The sequence below is a fragment of the Rhyacophila brunnea genome, unplaced genomic scaffold (assembly GCF_057557595.1).
Source record: "Rhyacophila brunnea isolate RB1 unplaced genomic scaffold, BYU_Rbru_1.0 scaffold_18, whole genome shotgun sequence".
Taxonomy (NCBI): domain Eukaryota; kingdom Metazoa; phylum Arthropoda; class Insecta; order Trichoptera; family Rhyacophilidae; genus Rhyacophila; species Rhyacophila brunnea.
This window is the reverse complement of record NW_028232837.1, coordinates 22,356,420-22,377,289: the sequence shown is the minus strand read 5'-3', so window position 1 is coordinate 22,377,289 and position 20,870 is coordinate 22,356,420. Positions and strand designations below refer to the sequence as shown.

The 20,870-nt window shown below is 30.4% G+C and overlaps 1 protein-coding gene across 1 annotated transcript in view; it reads right to left on the bottom strand.

Annotated features, from left to right (window-relative positions):
* LOC147073310 (peripheral plasma membrane protein CASK-like) overlaps nt 1–20,870 on the bottom strand; it is a 62,191-nt gene that overhangs the window by 10,197 nt on the left and 31,124 nt on the right. Inside the window, exons 6-8 of the mRNA XM_085945630.1 lie at nt 19,892–20,030; nt 13,852–13,902; nt 5,108–5,227 (exon numbers count right to left, since the gene is read on the bottom strand). Of these exons, the coding sequence (XP_085801756.1) occupies nt 5,108–5,227; nt 13,852–13,902; nt 19,892–20,030 (310 nt within the window). The remainder of the gene's footprint in view (nt 1–5,107; nt 5,228–13,851; nt 13,903–19,891; nt 20,031–20,870) is intronic.

Here is a 20,870-nt window from a genome sequence, read left to right as displayed (position 1 = left end):
GGCACTACAATATTTTCATTCTGACACGTTTATAGCGCATGGAAGGCAGCCGTGCATAAATCACGGCTGCATATACATGGCGGTGAAGGGGTAACTCACATCATTGTATTTAATATTAATTTTATTATTTACAGCTAGAAATACGGTAATAAAAAATAGACGTTCATATTGAATGAAGAAATCGACAGATCCGATTTGTTTATTTTTAAACCAATTAGATAGAAAGCGGTTAAATATATGCACCCTTATACCAGCACCTCACCTCACCACTTCACATTTGCTATCTTACTTACTTACTTTAGTTACACGTGATGAATAATTGTTGCACGTGCGTTATTTACGACATTTTATCTTAACTTTGGAACGTTCAGAATATATTGCGTTAAAACTCTATTAAAAAAGTATTTGGTACCAATTAACACAATCACTGCTTACTTTTTGATTACCACATTTAAATAACACGTTAATTATATCTAATTGCCGAGTACTCCAAACGCGCCAGTCACGGTGTTAGCACTAAATGAGATAGTCTATAATTTGTGTAAAGATTCATCAATATTATTCCAATATTTTTTATATCATGTAAATAGTTAAAAAAAAACTGACCAAAAAAACAAATATTTAGAAGTCATAGTCAGCCGCTTTAATTTTTTATTAGTGTCGTTGTAAAAAATATAATAAAATATTTTCACCATTATCATAGCAAAAAGTATTATTGATTTTAGTAAGAAAATGAGATGGAAATTAAATAAGTAAAATTTTCATTTGTAAAAGTGATCAAAAAGTATATTAAGTGATGTTCAGTGAGGTATAATATTTGTTACATTATTATAAATCGACATAAAACATATATATTAGACGGATTGCTCAAATACGATAAAAAATCTTGAAATTTTCTACAGAAAAGAGATCTTTTAAATCGGCGAAAAACAGACGTCAAAGAAAATGTATTTTATCCAACAAAATGAAGCAAATTTAAATGTTTCAAAATGGCAAAAGAACATCACGGCGTCGCGATGGGAAAATTCGCTCGAAAATGCAGTTTTCCCGACGACGACGTCTCTGTTGACGGCGTCTCGACGCATGCAAGAAAAGCGATTTGTAGGAAGAGCTCGTTAGTTTTTACGACGTCGCAAGATCGACTGCAAACGGGTAGTTTTGACTAATGACTCGGGGACTCACTCGGAAAACTATGGTTGAGTTGTTTAGTCAATAAGTTGTGTATGAGATCAATAACTCAAGCATTATTTAAAAAAAAAACTGTTGTATTATTGCATATTTAGCGATAGTGCTCATAGAACGCGTCGAGCGGGCGAAGTCGGCGTATGAAGCGTTTATTCATAACCATAATCACACGTATATTCCCGCTCATTACCCTTCACCTATGTAATAAGCGGCCCAAGCAGCACAAAATAATTATTTTTACAGCGTCTCTCATAACAAAGCAATAAAAATATTATATTATTTCGGGGCTTGTAATTAATATTTACGACGACATTATTCAACCACCGAAATATAGGACACGGAACAAAGAGTTCCCTGTTATTAAATAATTGCTTTTCGCCCGTCGATCGACGACGCCTCGAGCAGCGTGATTTTGGTAGCCGTGTTCAATGAATGGACTTCTTTGTATTTTCATTAAATCGTATCGCTGAGAAGCGAAAAACGGTGACTCATGCGGCAGGCGGGGCGCAAGGCATCGTCAAGTCCAGTGTGCGCTGGCGTATTTGATTACGTTGTATTTTTGATGATTTACGCGCCACTTGTAGAAATTTTGCGCGAGCGCCGCACTCGCTGCGTCAATGGGCTTTATGCCTTATATTCAAATATTATGCACATGTAAGTTAAAAAAAAATAACACGAGGATTTAATTCATTAATATATTTACCCATTATGTATTTATACGTGTCCGGAAACTTGTACGTATGCAGTTCGCTATATTACACTTTACCGTGAAATGTTGTATTGGAAATATATGGCCGTATATTAAAGACCGTCCAACCTCTTTGGGTCGTAAATTACTGACATAAAATTCATGTCTAAATAAAACACGGTTCTTGTAAGTTTACACTTTACAGGAAACCAGCAGCAAACACATTTTGAAAAAAGCCGATATACTAGATTATTTGTTAGGTTAAGTTAGGTTTTCATTCTTGAATTCATGAATTTTGCCAAAATCAGCTATGAAAAATGAATTAATGTTTATATTGAATCTAATAAAATTGGAGACCGTATAGTATATTGTCATCTGAGAAACTGTGCCACAGTGAAATGTTTTACGTACAGTTTATATGTAACTTTATTTATAATATAGAATGTGGGTTATCATTGTGTGAGTTGTTAATAACTTCATATATATTTTATGTGATTGTAGAATGAATAATTAGAATTTTAAATCTTGTTTAATAACTTTGATTAATTATAGACGCTAGACTTTCGCTAGGAATGCATGCCAGATATAACCTATAGGGTGCGTTAAGGTAAGTACCTACTCACATTCCTTAATGAAAATGACTTACTGTGAACATTCTGAAGCTCGTAGCGAGTTGAATCCGGTCGATGCACGCTACGAACAGTGCGCAGACGTTACATATAAACAGTATGAAAAATGTATGGTTCCTGCTGGTGGCTACGGTAAGTGTTCGTGTTTGTATTCAGCGTAGAATACTTCATTTAGGTTACGGAATATAAAAAAAACCTAACCCTAAAACAGGGATTGATGAATCGAGGTAAAAATGAAAGTCTTGGGGTCAATGAAGGCTCAATAAACATATAAGTACAGTTTATTGCAGTGCAGTGCATGCATTTTATTTTTCATTTATTGTTTTGTATTTATTTTGATTTTAAAGTTTATTTATCATAATCAAAGAATTTGGACTAAAGATAGAATGAGTCATATGCATTTCATATTTGGAATTTTGAAAGCAGTTCGATTTTTGAATCAAATGGTTATTTATATACATGTGATTGTATTGGTAAGATGTTCATTATTTTATTCTTCTATTGGCAGTCCGGAAAACAAAATGACGACTCGCGTTCTGGCTTACAGTCTATTTACATAATCTACGAATGAATTTCTCGGTGTTGTATGATTTTGCCTGCCTTCATAAAACTAATAAGGGAGTGTATTTGAGATGCATTATCTACACTCTCCAATCCTATAAATTTAAGGATTCTTTGCAATATCTGCACATGTAATCATCTATGTAATTAACTAATTGGGTGAATTTGAAATTATAGTAGAATGTCATACTAGAAGTGTGAAGTTGTCTTCAAATGAACCTGCAATGAGTCATGTCACTTAATCAGTTGACCAGTTTTGCTTTAATTTCATAGGCTCAACATTTTTGTATAATATAAAACTTATGACTGTATTTTCCAAACAAAAGGACCCATTAAACCATTTCAAATTAAAATTCGCATTGTTTTGTCCTAATTATGGAGGATTTAAGAGGGAAAAAAATTTACCCTTTTCTCGATAGGGTAATATCGCTGTACAAGAATATACATATAAAAGATCCCCAAAAACAACAATTTTAAATATATCTGACGTCGATAATGCTCTAAATTTTAAATTCTGAAGAATACGTAAATGTCTTTTGGGAAATATAATTTTTAATATTGACATTCACAAAATTGAAAAACAATCTTTTATAACCCAAAGCGCGATTGCATTGTGCATTTTTATTCGCCGGGAAGTCCTGAGCGCGACGGAAAGCGTTCACGAGCGCCACAAGAGAGAGCACACTTAAGAAGTTTGTCTGGATTTGCAAATGGCGACTTTTATCATTTTTATCGCGCCCGCACATTGAAACTTTGCGAAGATAAATTCTTTTACGAGCTCCAGAATCACCGGTTTTTTGAAAAATATGGACTACCATAATTTTTCCGGACAAAAATGAAAAACCTGACTGAGTGGGTACCGCCACTCTCGCAACTCGAGACCCAGTTTTACGGTCGTAATAAAAATGGGAGCAAACTGACCGTTCAATGTGAAAAGATGACAAAACATAATACGTCTGTCGGATGTTATGTCATATTTTTATACCTTTGGTAGGAATGTCAAAGACACTTTGAAAAATGGACGGACAAATTTATCCTTTGATTTTTTTTGTGGCTGAGTGATTGTTAAATTTATGAATATTACTAATATAAGCAGTGGCGTAGTAAAGCGTTTCTCCAGACACTTTGATTCAATATTATGTTACAAGCAATAAATTGTGATTGACGTGAATAAAGAAAATTATGTTGTTGTTATTTTTTAATTTAGAAAAAAATCAAGAATCTATATACTGGGCTTCATGGCCCCCACATCCTGAAGTGGGTCCCCAAGCTAGGATTTTTGGCGGGCCCCCCTATCTATCGCTAAAGATTAAGGCAGTGTGATGCTCTACAGTAGCGTTTTCCAAATGGTGTACGCGGTAAAATTAATGTGTATAGTTTTTGTATATTTTGTGTATATTTTATTGTATAGTTTAATAATTCCATTTGAATAATTGGAGTTGTCGAGCATCGATACACAATTAAAAATTGTATCGTACAACCACATAATTTTAAATAATAACATTATCGAAGAAAAAAAGTCTTTTTTTACTATATGTTACTATATGTGTTAATATCACTTATCTGGTCGAATCGCCACGCTGGGCCCTTCCTGAGCCCGGACCCCCCTTTGCTGGGCTGGGCTTTAAATCGCAAGGAAAACGATCAGTCAGTTTAATTCCTGAGTATTCATGAGAGATTCCAATGAGAAAATGTATAGATCTTAAGCATACCCTTGATTCGATTTTTGTCTATATAGATAATATTAATTATTATCATTGCTGTTTCGGTAGGTATGTTTCCGACGAAAAATGAATGAGGGGAGTTTATGGGACAGGGTCGTTTATTAAGGCCCCTTTTATTTGTGACAGATGTCGCTCCACCTAATATAGCAGTGGACTGTTCGTCTTGGATTTTCGATCGAATCTGTAACCGAGTCCATCACACCGTGATATTTGCGATAAGCAATTTTCTTGGGACTTTCGATTTCAGTTTTTTACCTTTACTGCTGGATTAAGGCCTCCCCAAGCTAACGTTGTATAAAATATAGTTTAATGTTACTTACGTGGTAGTTTGACGACTTCCTCGTACGTAACTAGGTCTAGTTGATCGAAGACTGCGTTGTGTTTCGCCAGATATTTATCTTTGTAAGTTTTCTTCTTGCGCGCGAAGATGGAACAGTTAACTGCAATAAAACAATACAAACCACTATAAAACAGTATTCAGTGTTGCCACTGTTGCCAGTAGAATACAAGTTATAATATTATATAGGTTAGCACTAGTTAAGATAGGTAACTCTCTAGAGAGAAAATACAGTTAGGTAGGTAATAAATGTAACAGAATATTAATTGAAACTACCTACAATGAATAATAATTTATTTACAATAATTATTAGGTCCGATTTTTTATGCAAAATAATTTAATTTCCTCTACGTATATAATAGTTATATTATAATATATATTAATGTTGGAGTTTTATAAAAAGGGACTACTATTAATTAAATTTTATTGCAAATATTTAATAATATAATTATGTAAGTATACTTAAATTATTATAGTAAAAACAACGAGCCCATCACTACTTGCAATGATGTACGAAAATACCTTAAGTTTTTTTTCTCTATAATAATTATTATACATTGTTTATTTGGTGATTTTTATAGAAGTTTCGGACTGTACCTAACACTATCTTCAGAATGATCTATGTCAAAGTACACTTTAGTTTTTGTGATTTTATATCGTCAACCTTATTTCAACATTGTTATAATGTAATTATTCTAAAGTATTATTTTATTGACTTTACGATCCTCAGTCATGAAGAAAAATAATAATTTTATTATTTTTGAATCTGGTTGAACGATGGTACACACCCAGTCAATTCAGCGCCAACTTTTAGTCAGTGCGATTTATTAGTTTTGAACGTACGTATTTTGAAAATACATTAAACACAATTACCCAGTAGAAAAAAAATCAGCTGGATTCTGACAAATGTTCGTCACCAATTGAGCCACCTGCGTCTTAGCTAAATACGACGAAATTACCTGGTATTCATAAATCTGAAGTGCTTCAGAATCTCTCTAAATTTTAGTTTTAACAGACTTGCACGTATTAAGTATTTAATAAACTATTTTTTATTAAATTAATTTCGTTGAACTGGTTTACTACTTGAGCCACATTATTGCCGACTCAAGTAGAAAGCCAATACATTCACAACGACTGGTCCTACTTTTTCCACCCCTCCCGTTGTTGTCTACGGATGACCTGTCATTGTTCTATAGAGTGCTCATACTGACGCGTCTGTCGTGTTCACACAGGGAATGGTTTGATTTGGATAGATGAGTTACATGATAAATAATACACTACAATTAACACACCTTCTGACTTTGACAGCTGATGAATAACAGGAATTATATTATTTATAAATAACACTGATAGTTAATATATTTGATTTGAGAATTTCTTATAATTCAATTTGAAACGAGAAAGGGCGAATCAATATGTCAAGCAATCTGGGATCTGATTTTGACAGCTGAAAAGTAGACCACTCGTTGCTTGCGCAAAAAGTTATGCTCAGGCTTTATTATTCCAAAGATGGTGGTGGGCCACATGCGTTCTACCTATACGCTTCGCAAACTGCGTTAATATTGGCACTCGGCTTTTGTGATTTGTATCAAGGTACCAACAATAGGTAATTAATTACCTTGATTCCAAACCGACACCAGGATCTCTCAAAATTTTAATCGTGAACTAACGCACTTGCCTTGCTTACATTAAACTAGTTCATTCAATGATTAATAAAATTAGTTTAGCGAAATTTATGCGATATTGGTATATTAAGATGGTGTATTTTCAACCACTTGAGGATTTTAAAATCTTCAAATCCATTATTTTGATCGATGGCATTTGACTTCAACCGAAAATATCACGTCATGTTTGCTACACAATAAAAATGTAGTTGGACCATTATTTTTTGATAATATTTTTTTATGATTTGTTGTGTATCTATACTGTATAATTTTCCATGACTATATTAAGATAACTCTAGATTATGTATGTCAAATTTTAAATGACACAGTGTAATAACACTGCAAAATGGTAGCAAATTAAAAACTGTCAGTTCTAATTGACACACCCTACATTATTTCAGTTCACCAAAAATTTACCCCAGCAAATAATAATAAATTATTAATCGCAATCGAAAAACTAGGTTAAGTATATTTTATTTCCAACCCGTTTTTTGTTATAATTCTAATAAAAAAAATCACATGTTTGACTAATATTATTATAACTAATAATATTAATTAATATTATTGTCTATAAACTGTAATTATACATTTTTTAATGAGCCACTCAGATTTATATTAATATTATCAAATATTACTTGTGGTGAAATGAAACGGTCAATTTAGAATTATTTTAATATAATAACCACAAGTGAGTATAATATTTTTTGGTAGATTTACATACGCAATAAGGAATTATTCACAGCAGAAAAATTTCACAATATCATATGATATTTCTTGAATGACTTTGTAAAGAAGCTTTTAAAATAAGAATTTAGGACGAATTTATAAACACGAGATAAATAATGGTAATTTTATAACGAAGAAAATAAAAATATTTAAAGTTGTGTATCGCTTTTGTAAATTTTTAATTACTTTGAATATATCAGCCATGTACATATTATGTACGATCCGAATCTCAAAGCATATACAACAAAAGCACGAATATGAAGAAAGCTCAAAGAATATTAAGCACATTTAATTGTTATATTCACGAATTTAAACAACTTAATCGTATGTAAACTGATTTTAAATTATTCATTAAGTAAACACTATGAGAATAATAGTGATATTATATCAAAGCAAATAGTAATGCTTAATATTCATGAAACCACAACAAAGTTGAAGGGTTTGTTTCGTTGAAAATTCGGAATTAATAATAATATTATATTTAGCGGATACATTTTAAATTCAACGTAAATAAGTAATGCGCGTGAGTGATGTTATTATAAAGTCATAGATAATTACTTTTCGGATAGTGAACAAAATGAATTTAAACGAAATAACAGTATTGTTTATTTTACAACGGTAAAGTTTTCCATAATTGATTATTAAATAAACAAGGTATATCTGAATAACTAATTATTAATGAAATTTAATATTCTAAATAATATTAGAAGTATATAAGTCGACAATAAAGGCTCTACCATTTTGTTTGTGAATACGTGTTTTGCTGTCATGTTGAGGAGGAACATTTTCGTATTCATTTTAGCACTGATTATACTGAATATACCACGAACAGGGAACTGAAATACTTAACGGGTAAGGCGATAGCAGGTAACCGACTCGAGTTAGGAAGAATCCGGATTAAACTTACACACGTGCAGAGAATACGTTTTACTTCGAATACTGAAAATTATTCTCGGTTTATGCATTTACGCTCATTTAATGTTGGTGTATTACACACACTATTGCACGTGCATAATGCGTGCTTCATTTTCGTAGGACACTCACACATTCAAAACCCTGCATCAATATGCGGCGTATTGAATATAGCCTATCGGTATTCTATTTATTATCTGTTCTGTGGTAATATACCACGAAGTACAATGACAGTAGCGTAGTAGTAGCAATGGAATAATCGCAGAAACACCCAGAATTTGATAAAATGGTGTAAAATATAATATATTATAATGTGACCTCACCGGTAAGCCTTCTGCCAAGCCCTATTAATTTTATAGTTAATATTTATAGTAACAATCTTGACGCAATATTGATTGTAAAACAATCATTTTTAGTAGGTACACTAAAAATCACTCTTTTCCTTTGCTTACACTCATATACACGGTTAAAAATTAAACTGCATAATATTGAGACAATTATATTTAGACTTTTTTAATTACTACCTTTAAAATGCACATTAATTACATCGATCGGCCGCCTGGTCATTACGCGCCAAGTGCGTCTTCAGCGTCCAAAGTATTAATATAGTAATACATAATGTACCTTCAAAAGTCTCGGCTTTTGAGAGCTTTGAAAATCGATGTCTCTTCCGAATCTTAGGGGTAAATTGGTACGACCGCGTTACAAACACCCGAGTTCGTGAGCAGACACAGCAGCCTTCGGTGATTGAGGTTATCACGAAGAGACGCTTTATTCCGGATGCCGCCAAAGAGTGCGACACTTCGTACCCTTGTGGCACAGCCTCAAGGGTTTCGTCGCCGTGGCCCACCCTCCCTCACCCTGCAGCGGTGCAGGTCTGACATGGCGAGAGGCGCAAGAGTTGGCGATGGACCGAGAGAAGCGGCGCGAACTTGTGGTTGCCCTATGCCCCAATGTTAGGACACGTGACAGGGTGGAAGAAGACATAATGTACCTATGACTTTCTATTGAACAGTCATGATATGCTTTAAATACAGTCGGACAGTTTAAGATTTGGTTATTTAAACCAGTGCTTTCATACTCATAGGTATTGAGCCGTAAGGCTTCAATGGGGGCCGCGAAATATTTCAGAAAAACTTACAAATATTTATTAAAGAATATTTTTTATAATTACATATTTAAATTTGTCAGATAAATCTCATTACTTTCAACGGGGACTTTGGATTCAAATTACCATTTTTAATATTGAACCCAAAATTGATTTGTTACCTATATAAAACCATGCAACCACACCTCTTAATAAATTGTTTTTGTAGTATTTTTTTTAAATTATTTAGTTGTGCTAACGATATACATGTATCGGTGGCGAGGGGTGGAGGTAGGCTGTTAAGATTCGATATAAAATGTGCACACTGAACTTTGTCAGTAATACTTATTTGTTTTCATTTAACTAAGAATACAATTTGAAGACGGTGCTTGTTAGTTTTTAAAATTCAATTAAACCCAGTCAAAGCATAATAGTTTAGGTATGCTATGGGCGATCCGACAAAAATAATGCACACTTTTTCATTCATACTTATTTGTTTACGTTGAATTAAGAATATAAATATTACAAATTGTATTGGTTAGTTTTTAAATTTCATTAAGCCCTAAACCAAACCATAATCAATAAAAAATATTCTTCTATCTATAAAATATCTAAAATATGTATGGTTTAATGGCATAGTTTTAGATATTTTATAGACAAACGAATATTTTTTTGACTATTATCCACTATGGCTTAAATTAGACATGGATTAATTGAATTTAAAAAAACTAACCAAACACTATCTACATACTGTAGTCTTATGACTATGAAAACAAATACATTTGATTGACAAAGTTTAGTGTGCACAGCCTAACTCCACCCTTCACCACTGATATGTATATATAAATGTATTTATATGTATGCATTTATAGAAAATAATTGATGCCAAATAAAGATTTTGCTAACTAAAATAATTTATTTTTCGGCGCAGGGGATCAATTTTTCAGATTTTTGGGACCGTCGTATACAAAAGTTTGGGAAGCACTTGGTCCAAAAAAAATAAATGCAATAAATTACATTGCCTACATAGTATCGACTTAAAATTAATGTTATAATAATACTTTATAGTATTTTTTAGACGATAGATATTAAACATAAACACGAATAAATAAATAATTATTGATAGAGTGTCTGTTTTTATGTCAAAATAATTTAACATTTCAATAACAATAACTTCGAAAACTAAACACGATTTTGCTATCACTAATTAATATATATCCCAGTATAATATGTATTAAGAAATATAAAAAAAATACTTGCTAGACAACATGCTATTATTAATACATAATCGTGCAATAATATATGATTAAATAAGTTATTTAATTACATTACCAAAAATATTTATTAAGTACATATTATATTAATTACATTTATTAAAATTAAATATTTTTATTAAAATCAGTAAAATACTGATGAAACAAAAAGAGTTACATATTTATATAGTGTAAACAGTGTACGTTCTATTTTTTTAAAATAGATTTTTTGGCTGTTGAATAATAATGCTTCGAGTAATTTTAACACAAATTATATAATTTGAGGCGTGTGCGTTATTAAATAAATTAAATCAAAATATTTTTTTCCACTACAAAACAAACGGTAATGTACCTACCATGGATGACTGAAAACGAATAATATTAAATTATTTTTAGTGTTTCCACCTTCTATAATATTATGTGGGTGATTCATTTACGAGTGAGTCAGACGACGTAGGGCAATACTAATATAAATAAAAAAATCTTTACAGTAAAACAATATGGGCGACCGACTAGAAATTTGTATTTTTATTTCATCGTGATAACATGCATTTTTGGTAAACAATCATCGTTTTAATTCAATAATATGCAGAGATCGGAACACTTTTTAAATAGCGTCCTATACCCATATTACATTGCGTCCTCCACGCAGAAAAGGTTGCCAACCCCTGGTCTACAGTATATTAGCATGTTTGCCTAGTATGGCTGCCATGTAGTTTTTCTGTGAAGGCTTTTTTATTTAGATTAGTATTTACTGCCTTCAGTCATCTGACTTGTTCCTCAATGGACCACCTTCAATACTGGCCTGCTAAGTAAAAAGACAGTGTTTTTGATTTTAGTGAAATGAGAACACAAGATTTAAAGTACATTCTCTCTTATATTATGTAAAATTATTGGATTTTTTTTACATAGAGCGCGATTGACGCTAAGAAGCCATTTTAATAAGAAAAACACGTTACCTACATGTTCTGTCTCTCTTTCACTTAGGCGTCTAACAAGAATTATATATGTTTTTCTCACTGAACTTAGGTCGTCGAAATCGGTCATTTAAAGTTAGGCGCGTATCTTCAGGACTTAAGTATGGTTCTGCATCATGCTCATAATCTCTAAACATACACGTATATACTTAACACTGTATTTTTACTTAGCTGGGCAGAAAAGGTGTTATGTAAATCATTATTGAACCAGCTCACACAATAATAATTATCTAATTGAAATAATTAAGTAAGTACTTGTTTAAATAAGTATTGTCTTAAAAATATAAGGTACAATTGGATTGTGACAGTTATTAATAGTTACATATTTTTATTAACAAGGATGCTCATGTACGAAGTCGGTTTAGATGGTTATTTAATTAAAGATTAACTATTCTATATTTATTATTTTAATTCAATGTAGTTGCTGAGACGTAGAGAATGTTTTATTCTGGGAATAGATTTCGATCTGTGATAGCAAACCATGTAGTTAAAAATTTTCGGTAACACAATTCTTCAATTGGGATTTCCAGGAATGATTCTCATCTGTTTGCCTATTATTTGAAACAATTTCGTCGCACACATAGAATAAATCTCCCGTATAATAGACGTAAGTGCTTAGAGTATGATTCAAAGAGTAAACATTTAACGATGGTAAGGTAAGTCGCACATTGCAACTCAACGCAACTTTATTTTGCAGCAATTTTGTTTATGCGACTCGGTTGACATTCATAATACACAACATTTTTTAAAGGCTTAAAATATATATTTAAATGTAATCAAAACGAAAATTGTTCATGCATATCCCTACTATATTTTTTTTTAAATATATAAAAACGATTCGCTCAATATAATATAGAATGTTACAATCTCAAATCGTGTGAATTATTCTATGAATAAAAGCAATAGTTTAGTAAATTATTCATATTTCAGTGTAGATACACATAAACGATCGAATATTATGACACAATGGTAAAATAATATATTATAATGGAGAAATAATATTATGAAAGCCATAAAAATAAATAGAAATATCGTCGAGAAAAATTTGAGTGTTTTGTCATTTTATATTATTAATACATTAAGTTCGGTGCTAAGATATTCATTTTTAGATTAAATAATATTATAATATTATATTTTATAGTCGTGTTTTAGCATGTATTTCAGGAGATAGGTGAATTTTTCAATACAGTACACTCTCAGTAATCCGCCGCTCGATTATCCGACAACTACTACTATAATCCGCCGCCATTTTTAATAGTTGAAAGCACAAAATTAAGCTCTATAATTCGCTGGTATTCGATTGTCAAATTCAGTAGTCCGCCGCGTACAAGTATACAACGCAGATGAGACGGGTTTATTTTGGAAACTTCTCCTTCGTACGTAGATACGTTCATCGCTAAGAAAGTAATGTACCAAAGAGGAAAGTGCCCAAGGACCGCATCACAAATATGCCGTGCTCCAATGCAACCGGGACACACAAAATGAAGCTTTTGGTCATAAGGAAAGCCTGAAATCCTAAGCTATTCAAGAATATCTGCCTCACTGAACAACTTGTGTCAAGTGATTTACTGTTTAATATTTAGTAAATAAACTTAATTTATAAATATGTATAATTTAGTAAATAGGTACATATTTGATTTTGATTATAAATAAAACCGTAATTTGCTAGTACAAATTTCTCAAAAAAACTATTTTTTCGAATTACCTGTTTTAATTTTTACCATATTTTATATGTATGCACTATAATCCGCCGCTTTCACTAATTGGACACTTGTCTCGTTTTTGGGGTAGCGGATTACTGAGAGAGTACTTTAATATGAAATACAAATTGAACGGTGAATATATAAAAATAATTACATAAAACTACTGCGGTGGAAAAAAAGTTAAAAATATTCTAAATTCAATAATCGACAATAAAAAACTTCATGCGACTTGCAAAGGGAGTTCTATTTTTAAAAATATAATGGAAGGCTAGAATTGGAGGGAATCTCTATTATCAAAATGTATATGTGTAAAGTAAAGGATGAAGGTGTGTTTGTAAACGTGCATTAGGAAAATAATGTGCAATGAACAAGAGACAGTAGGCAAGAGTGAGACGACAATAGTACCTGTGGTGCTGTCACATCCGTCTGTGTGCGAGGCGCATCCTGGTTCCATCTCTTTGCGAGCAAAACGCCAACAAACAAACATTCAACACAACGAATGGAAAAATGATGAAATGGGACGCCATGTCTATTGTTTCCCGCCGCGCTCTGGCGGTAGAAAACCTCAACTAATTCTGACAGCTTTCATTCGGTTTTTTAACCACATAGCGTGAAAACTTATCATAATTGATTTAATTGAATCAAAACATCAGAAAAACAACAATTACTCTGATGTATATTTTGTATAATACTATATTGATGTTATAATTAGTAGGTTCACTTATTAATTACGTAAATATTTCACGGAAAATCCAAATTAGTTGACTGTAATAACAATAATGAAAATTTTCTTCCTACGCAAGACAATATTGTAACGTTATATTATTATTCTGTTATTACATGTGGCAGAATATTATTTTAATTAAATTTGCGGGTATTATTATAATGATACTGTTTTGATAATAGTGAATAATATATCGTACGAGAAAGTATATTATATAATCAAGTGAGTTTTTAAAATAGAAAGACTAATAATTAATATAATGAAATGAACTGAAGAAAATCATAAAATATGTGTGTAGTATTATGCCAATTTCATGAATTTAATGTTAATATACAAATATATAATAGTATAATGAAGTCATTTGATAAATTGGATTATTTAAAAAAAAAACAAACTACCTATTGTTATAAATATCTATACCGGTTGACTGGCACTTTTTATATGTATTTTGTATATAAAAAAACATTCAAAAAACTTTTTAATGGTTTTTATATTACAAGTAATATTTTTTAATAACATTTTGAAGGAAAGTGAAAATACATGACGTGTACTTTTTTGAAAATTATTCAAAAATGAACACAACAGTAAAGTAGTGGTCGATAAACTGTTTGAACGCGTACGATATAGGATAATAATATTAAATATAGAAAAAAAATGTTTCAAAATTTTTGTTGGAAAAAATATCGTATTGTTATTAGGTCGTTTTTTGAAAATTGTCAAAACGCATTCTAGTCCTGTAAAAAATGATAGAAGGAGAGCCATCTCAAGAATCGTGTCTCATTTTTGCTACCAACAGTTATTGTAAAGTAGATTTCGTATGATTTGCCATTCCAGTATGGCGTTAAGCAAATGAGGAAATATCGAAAGACATTTTAATACCATTCGTGAATATTATATTGAGCTGTTAAAACCTCCGATTTGACAAAATTGAAATTTTCCACGTGAAAAAAGTGCTGTATACGCACAGAAATGAATGTGCCTTTTTATGTTTTGTAAGTATCTTAATAACCTGATACCTATTCGTAAATAACATAAATTAGGATAAGTGGGCGATTTGCCATTACCAAGTTTAATATTTGTAATAGATCTGATATGGTGACTACGCATTTTTGGTATTATGGACTTATTAAAATGAGATGTTTTACAGTGAGACTTTTATATCAAGTGTTATACGTCACAGCACTTCATCCGCTGACACTGTTACTTCACGTGCTCTTTACAAGTTTACTTGTCATATAAGATATTTTATCTCTGGGACTGTTGATATGTATTACAAGTATTCTTCTCTGTTTCTCTTCCTAGAAATACTTTCAAAATAATGCTCTTTGTTTGCTTTTGTAAAGATATAGGCATTTTAATGTTAATAAAACGCCACGCGATATCGAGCACACACTGAAATTAAATACGGAGAAGCGGATTTAGGTTCCAGAAAATTAGATATATTTTAATTTTAGTAGAATCTTGAAAATCAAGACATGACGACAACGTTCCGTGTTTTATTTATGTGCACGGACAGAAAAAATGGTCACATCGGAAGTTTAAACAACTCATAAACGCTGAATTTCAATTTTCTGTTTAACAGTGAAATACGAAGAAAAATATCATACAATGTTCAAATTAAAAGCAGTCGATCGTGAGACTTGATTCTGTAAAAAGCAGCTCCAATCTGTGAAAAGTTTTTCGACCACTGCTATAAATGATTAAAAAAGTCCTCCTGTTGATAGTATTGCCGTTTTGTAGTGAATGATTTCTACTATTTTTATTGTGCCAGTCACCCTATATAGTATAGGTATGTATATAACAATGCAATTGGTTGAATTTTATAAAATATACTGTCTTTGTTATTATGATTCAATGGAAAAACAACTTGAAAAAGTAAAATTGGAAATATAATGTTGTTGTTAAACGAGAATGATGAAAAATGTAATGATTATTACAGCATTTGTCTTAGTATTTTATTAGCAAATAGACAATGTAATTGAAAAGGTTCGTCAAAGATATTATGTCGCGTCCAAATACAAGGACATTGGAGATCAAATTTACATCATCGCCGAATGAACAAAAGAGAAATTTTGATTAAATCCTGAAGACTTATGAGGTGTCACTTTTAATACAACTAAGAAATACTTCGAACTCGAAGCGTTTGCGTAACTTGATTAATGATTTTTTTTTAAAATACAAACACTGAATCATAGTTGGCGACACTATTTTCAATAAACACAAAATGGGTTTCGAAAGATAGCAAAATTAAAATTACAATTACTCAAACATAAATAGAAAAAAAATTGATACTTGTTTTATTAACAAAAGAATGAAATAAATATTAATTTTAGACTTGACACTAATAAACCTTCTTTAATTAATTATGGTGTTACATTGTTATTATTAGTACTGTTATAAATGAAAATTTAACTATACAACTGAATGATTTAATTGTTCACTAGAATTAAATGAAAAATATACTTCTTCCTAAGAAAAAAGAAGGTATCAGAGATATATATTATGTTTTTCTTTTAGTATCAAAATATATTGTTGAATAGTATCTATTACAATATAATTGAGAATCTATTAAAGAAATCGGCGATCAAAGTGCAACTGAATCGTATAAATTCAAAAGTTGTTAACTCCACTTTTGGCACTAATTAAATTACAAAAGGTATGTACAGCTTTAAAATCTGAATTAAATTGAAACAAATCTTCTAATAATGGAAACCAAACATTGTTAAACTCGTCTCTATTTTAACCAATTACAATAAAAATAAATGATATTCTTTACCACGTGACCTAAGTTTTCTTTTAGTACATTCAAGTGTGAGATTCAAGCAAATTATATTACCTCCATTATTAACTCCAAATTCGAATACTTAAAAATACACAATTTGAAAGTTTTTCAATAATTATAAAAGATGACACATATTTGAAAATGTTTTTTATAATCTACCTTTCGATTACAATATTAAATTATTTAGTACATAGTAGTCAGCGCACGTTTCTCGCTTTTTATAGAAACTATAAAATTGTGAGTTAACATCTTTTGAAATAATTTGACTCAATTATTAATCGCCAGTTAATTAACTATGTAATCAACGTAAAATTTCAATGATAGATCTGTAATGGACATGATAGGTAGGGTTTGAAATATGTACAGTGGTAAAATCCTGATCACTGAAACTAGCCTTTCAACTGACATATAAAACCACAACGACATAAAAAATAAATAAAAAGAAAATGAGACACAATATAAAGAAATAGTTTTTTGAAATGCAAGAAGTGAAAACATCGAAGAGTGTGTGAAAGAGATTCGTAAGGGGAACGATAAACGATAAAAAAAATGAAAACAGACACAGATATGCATTAAAAAACAGATGATATCACAATGAAAGGTGAACAACTACTGGAAAACCATTAAGGATATCGTTCATTTTGTCATTCCAAATAAATACAGTTAACATCTAGTACACACAGGGTTAACGGTTATGTTTTTGTATGTTATCACCATTAATAAAGGCAGCCATTTTAAAATCGAACTTTATTCAAATAATAAATAACACTCTCTGTAGGTATAACAGTGTGTTTTATTACCGACAGCCAATGAATAATTTACTCCAACAAAACAAACTCAAAGTATTCAGTTGTAAATAAAATTAAAAGAATATGTTTTCTTTGAGTAATAAATATTATTAAGTTTATTTACAAGATACATTTTTTTATAGAACTGAAATACTTGAATTGTATTGTTATTATAACAAATATAGGTAGTTAGATCAACATTCTATAAAATATTACAATATATTGGGTAATTTTACCAATTTTAGTTGGTGAGTTTTAATAAAATAACGTTATGATTGTTTTTAATAAAATAATATGTATATTTTTCGGTGTTATATGAATTAGTTGTTTTTGTGATTTTAGAAACAAATTCTTGTATATAAAATACACACAGGCATAGTATGTAGATGGATAAATGAGAAATTGTTTTCTGACACAAAACCTACCAAAAGATTAGAAAAAATTGTCAAAATAAATGGGGTAACCTTAAAAAATTTCATGAACATAAATATATTATCAATTATTAAGTGCATAAAAAAGGTTCAATTTTGAAGAAGTTGCTAGGAAATTTTTGAAGAATAATAGTTTGGGTTCCAGAAAAAATTTAAAATTTCAGAAAATCAACATGCAAATTTTAATAATAGAGATATTGGAAAAGAATTTTAGATATACCTAAACTTCAGTATTTATAAACGGATAAAATACGTGATAGGTAATAATAATATTTATTGTTTGTCGTAATCGAATTTAAAAATCGAATACTTATTTATATATAAATAAATAAAAGAAAAATTTATTAAGTTGTCTATCATTTTAATTTTATTATTATTATTTAAAAAAATATATCAAAAGCTTGGAAATGATAAGAACTAACGTATATTATTAAATATTCAGTTCCATTTTTTCGTTGAAGATTCTGTTCGTCCAAAAATGTGTCATTATATTATGAGGATAATAGTTTTTTTGACAAATCACATTTGTAATGAGAGTTGATTGATGTCTAATAAAGTTAACATCCAGGATATTTTATGTCAGTACAGAACTCTTGGTGATAAAGCTTAACTACATAATATTATATCACACATTAAATATAATTATTATATAACAAATATCCGGAATAATTATTCATTTTTGTGAAATAAAAAAAAACACGTGCTCGAAAACGTCTCACAATATTCTTAAGAATATCAACAATCTGCAATGCATATTGTATTAATTAGTATTGCAGAAAGACATAGTGTACTAATTAATACTTATTCCACAAAATTTAATAATGCTCAGTGGTGGTCGACATTCTCTACTAATACAAAAAAAAAATACTTGCAGTTAGATAACATGTATACTAACAATATTCAAACATAAACAAATATTTATAATTACATATTGTTCTTTGTTCAAAAAATATTAAACATTGAATTATTTTTTAATATAGAATACGAAAGACTTAGAATAAGTTAATTATTAGGGTTCATATAGTAGGTAATTACGTTATATATATTTCTCTTAATTTATCTGTCTGTCTGTAACGCATTAGCTGTCTCTTTCCCTGATACACGTAAATTTTAATTTGAAAGAGTTTGCATCTTTGTTGCGCGATTGCATACATAGAACACACATGTTGCATCCCTTCATGCACGCTGCACGTAATCGCTTAATCATCAAGAAACTCGCGTAAAATATACAGGCTTTATCAAAATAGATACATACTAATCTATGATGGTATGCGTTTATTGAGCGCATCGACAAGAATATTGACGGGTGGCAATGCCACCTGGTAATTTTTCTAGTCAATAAATAAATATAATTAAATTGTTATTAGCTGTAATATTGTATTTTTAATACAATATTATTAATAACAAGTTGAGAGTATCCTATTAAAACAGACAGAATCGGGTATGATGCGGAAGAAATGTTCATTTTTGCGTTTTATTTTAATTATAATATTGTTTTTTCAATAAGAATTGATAGTCAACACCATTAAAGTCATGTAAAATAGTTTCAACGTCTCAAAATTATAGTTAATAAATGTTCTAATAACAAATAACAAAAAAAAAACACTGAAGATATTTCAGATATAAGACGTATTAATATTATTGAATAATTATTCCGGATATTTAAAAAAAAAACATTTATAAAGTTCTATAAAAGTGGTCAAGAAAACTCGAGCTTTACCTTGTTCTTTATTTCCCTTGTCAAGTGCTGAGCATGCCACTCTCCACTCCTGAAGTTCCGGTGATGGAATCAGACCAGCAGATCCTGCAGCATTGTCTTTGCGAGCTTGCCACCAGTGGTGATCGTCCTTGCTTATTATCTGTTGACGAAATACATGTTTTAGGTTCTAAAAAGAAGCATCACAATAAATAAGTCATCGCTACCGATTATACATATTTGTCATATTATGTGATGTGAGGGATTAAAAAACATCATGAATTCACTTCAAACCACGTAAGAAAACAATTGCCACAACTGCGTTTGCCTCTAATCTATTAAACCGATAAATGTGTTTGAATTGAAAAATCCTTGTCATATCAACTGGGATTGTCCTCAAATGTTGGTTTAAAGAAAATAAAATGTCAAGTCACTTGAATCGGTCAAAAATTGCGATCTGGTTTCTATTTATCAGCTAAAAATACAGAAAACAACATGGTCTCTCATAATGAGTTAAGATCATGCTAGATTTCACCATAGATACTTTAAGAACAAACAATTGTAAAGGAGCCAACGTTAGTTGCCACAGTATACGCCGTATAACAGGTGTGAAGGTATATTAAAATATGCTACAATAATAGTTATCTATTCGGACACGAGAGAGATTTATTTAAACTACGATTTATTATTTTCAAATATATATGTCTAATATATTTTGCTCTGATAGAAAAAAAGTGTAATGATGCGTTTCATTGGAATTATTTAAAAATAGAACAAGTATTCTTATCCCAAAATACAGTTCATTTATTTGACAGATAATAAATTAAGTATTGTGTCAGTGCATTTAATTTTTCATATAAAAAGCTTTTGATGTATTCTACTTTTTGTAAATAATTGATTAATAATTATTTAACTATTATATTCAACAACATAAAACAAGATTCATAGTTTGAAAGACCTGCACGTCATTATAATTCCGTGTCAAAATACAATAATGTTGCTT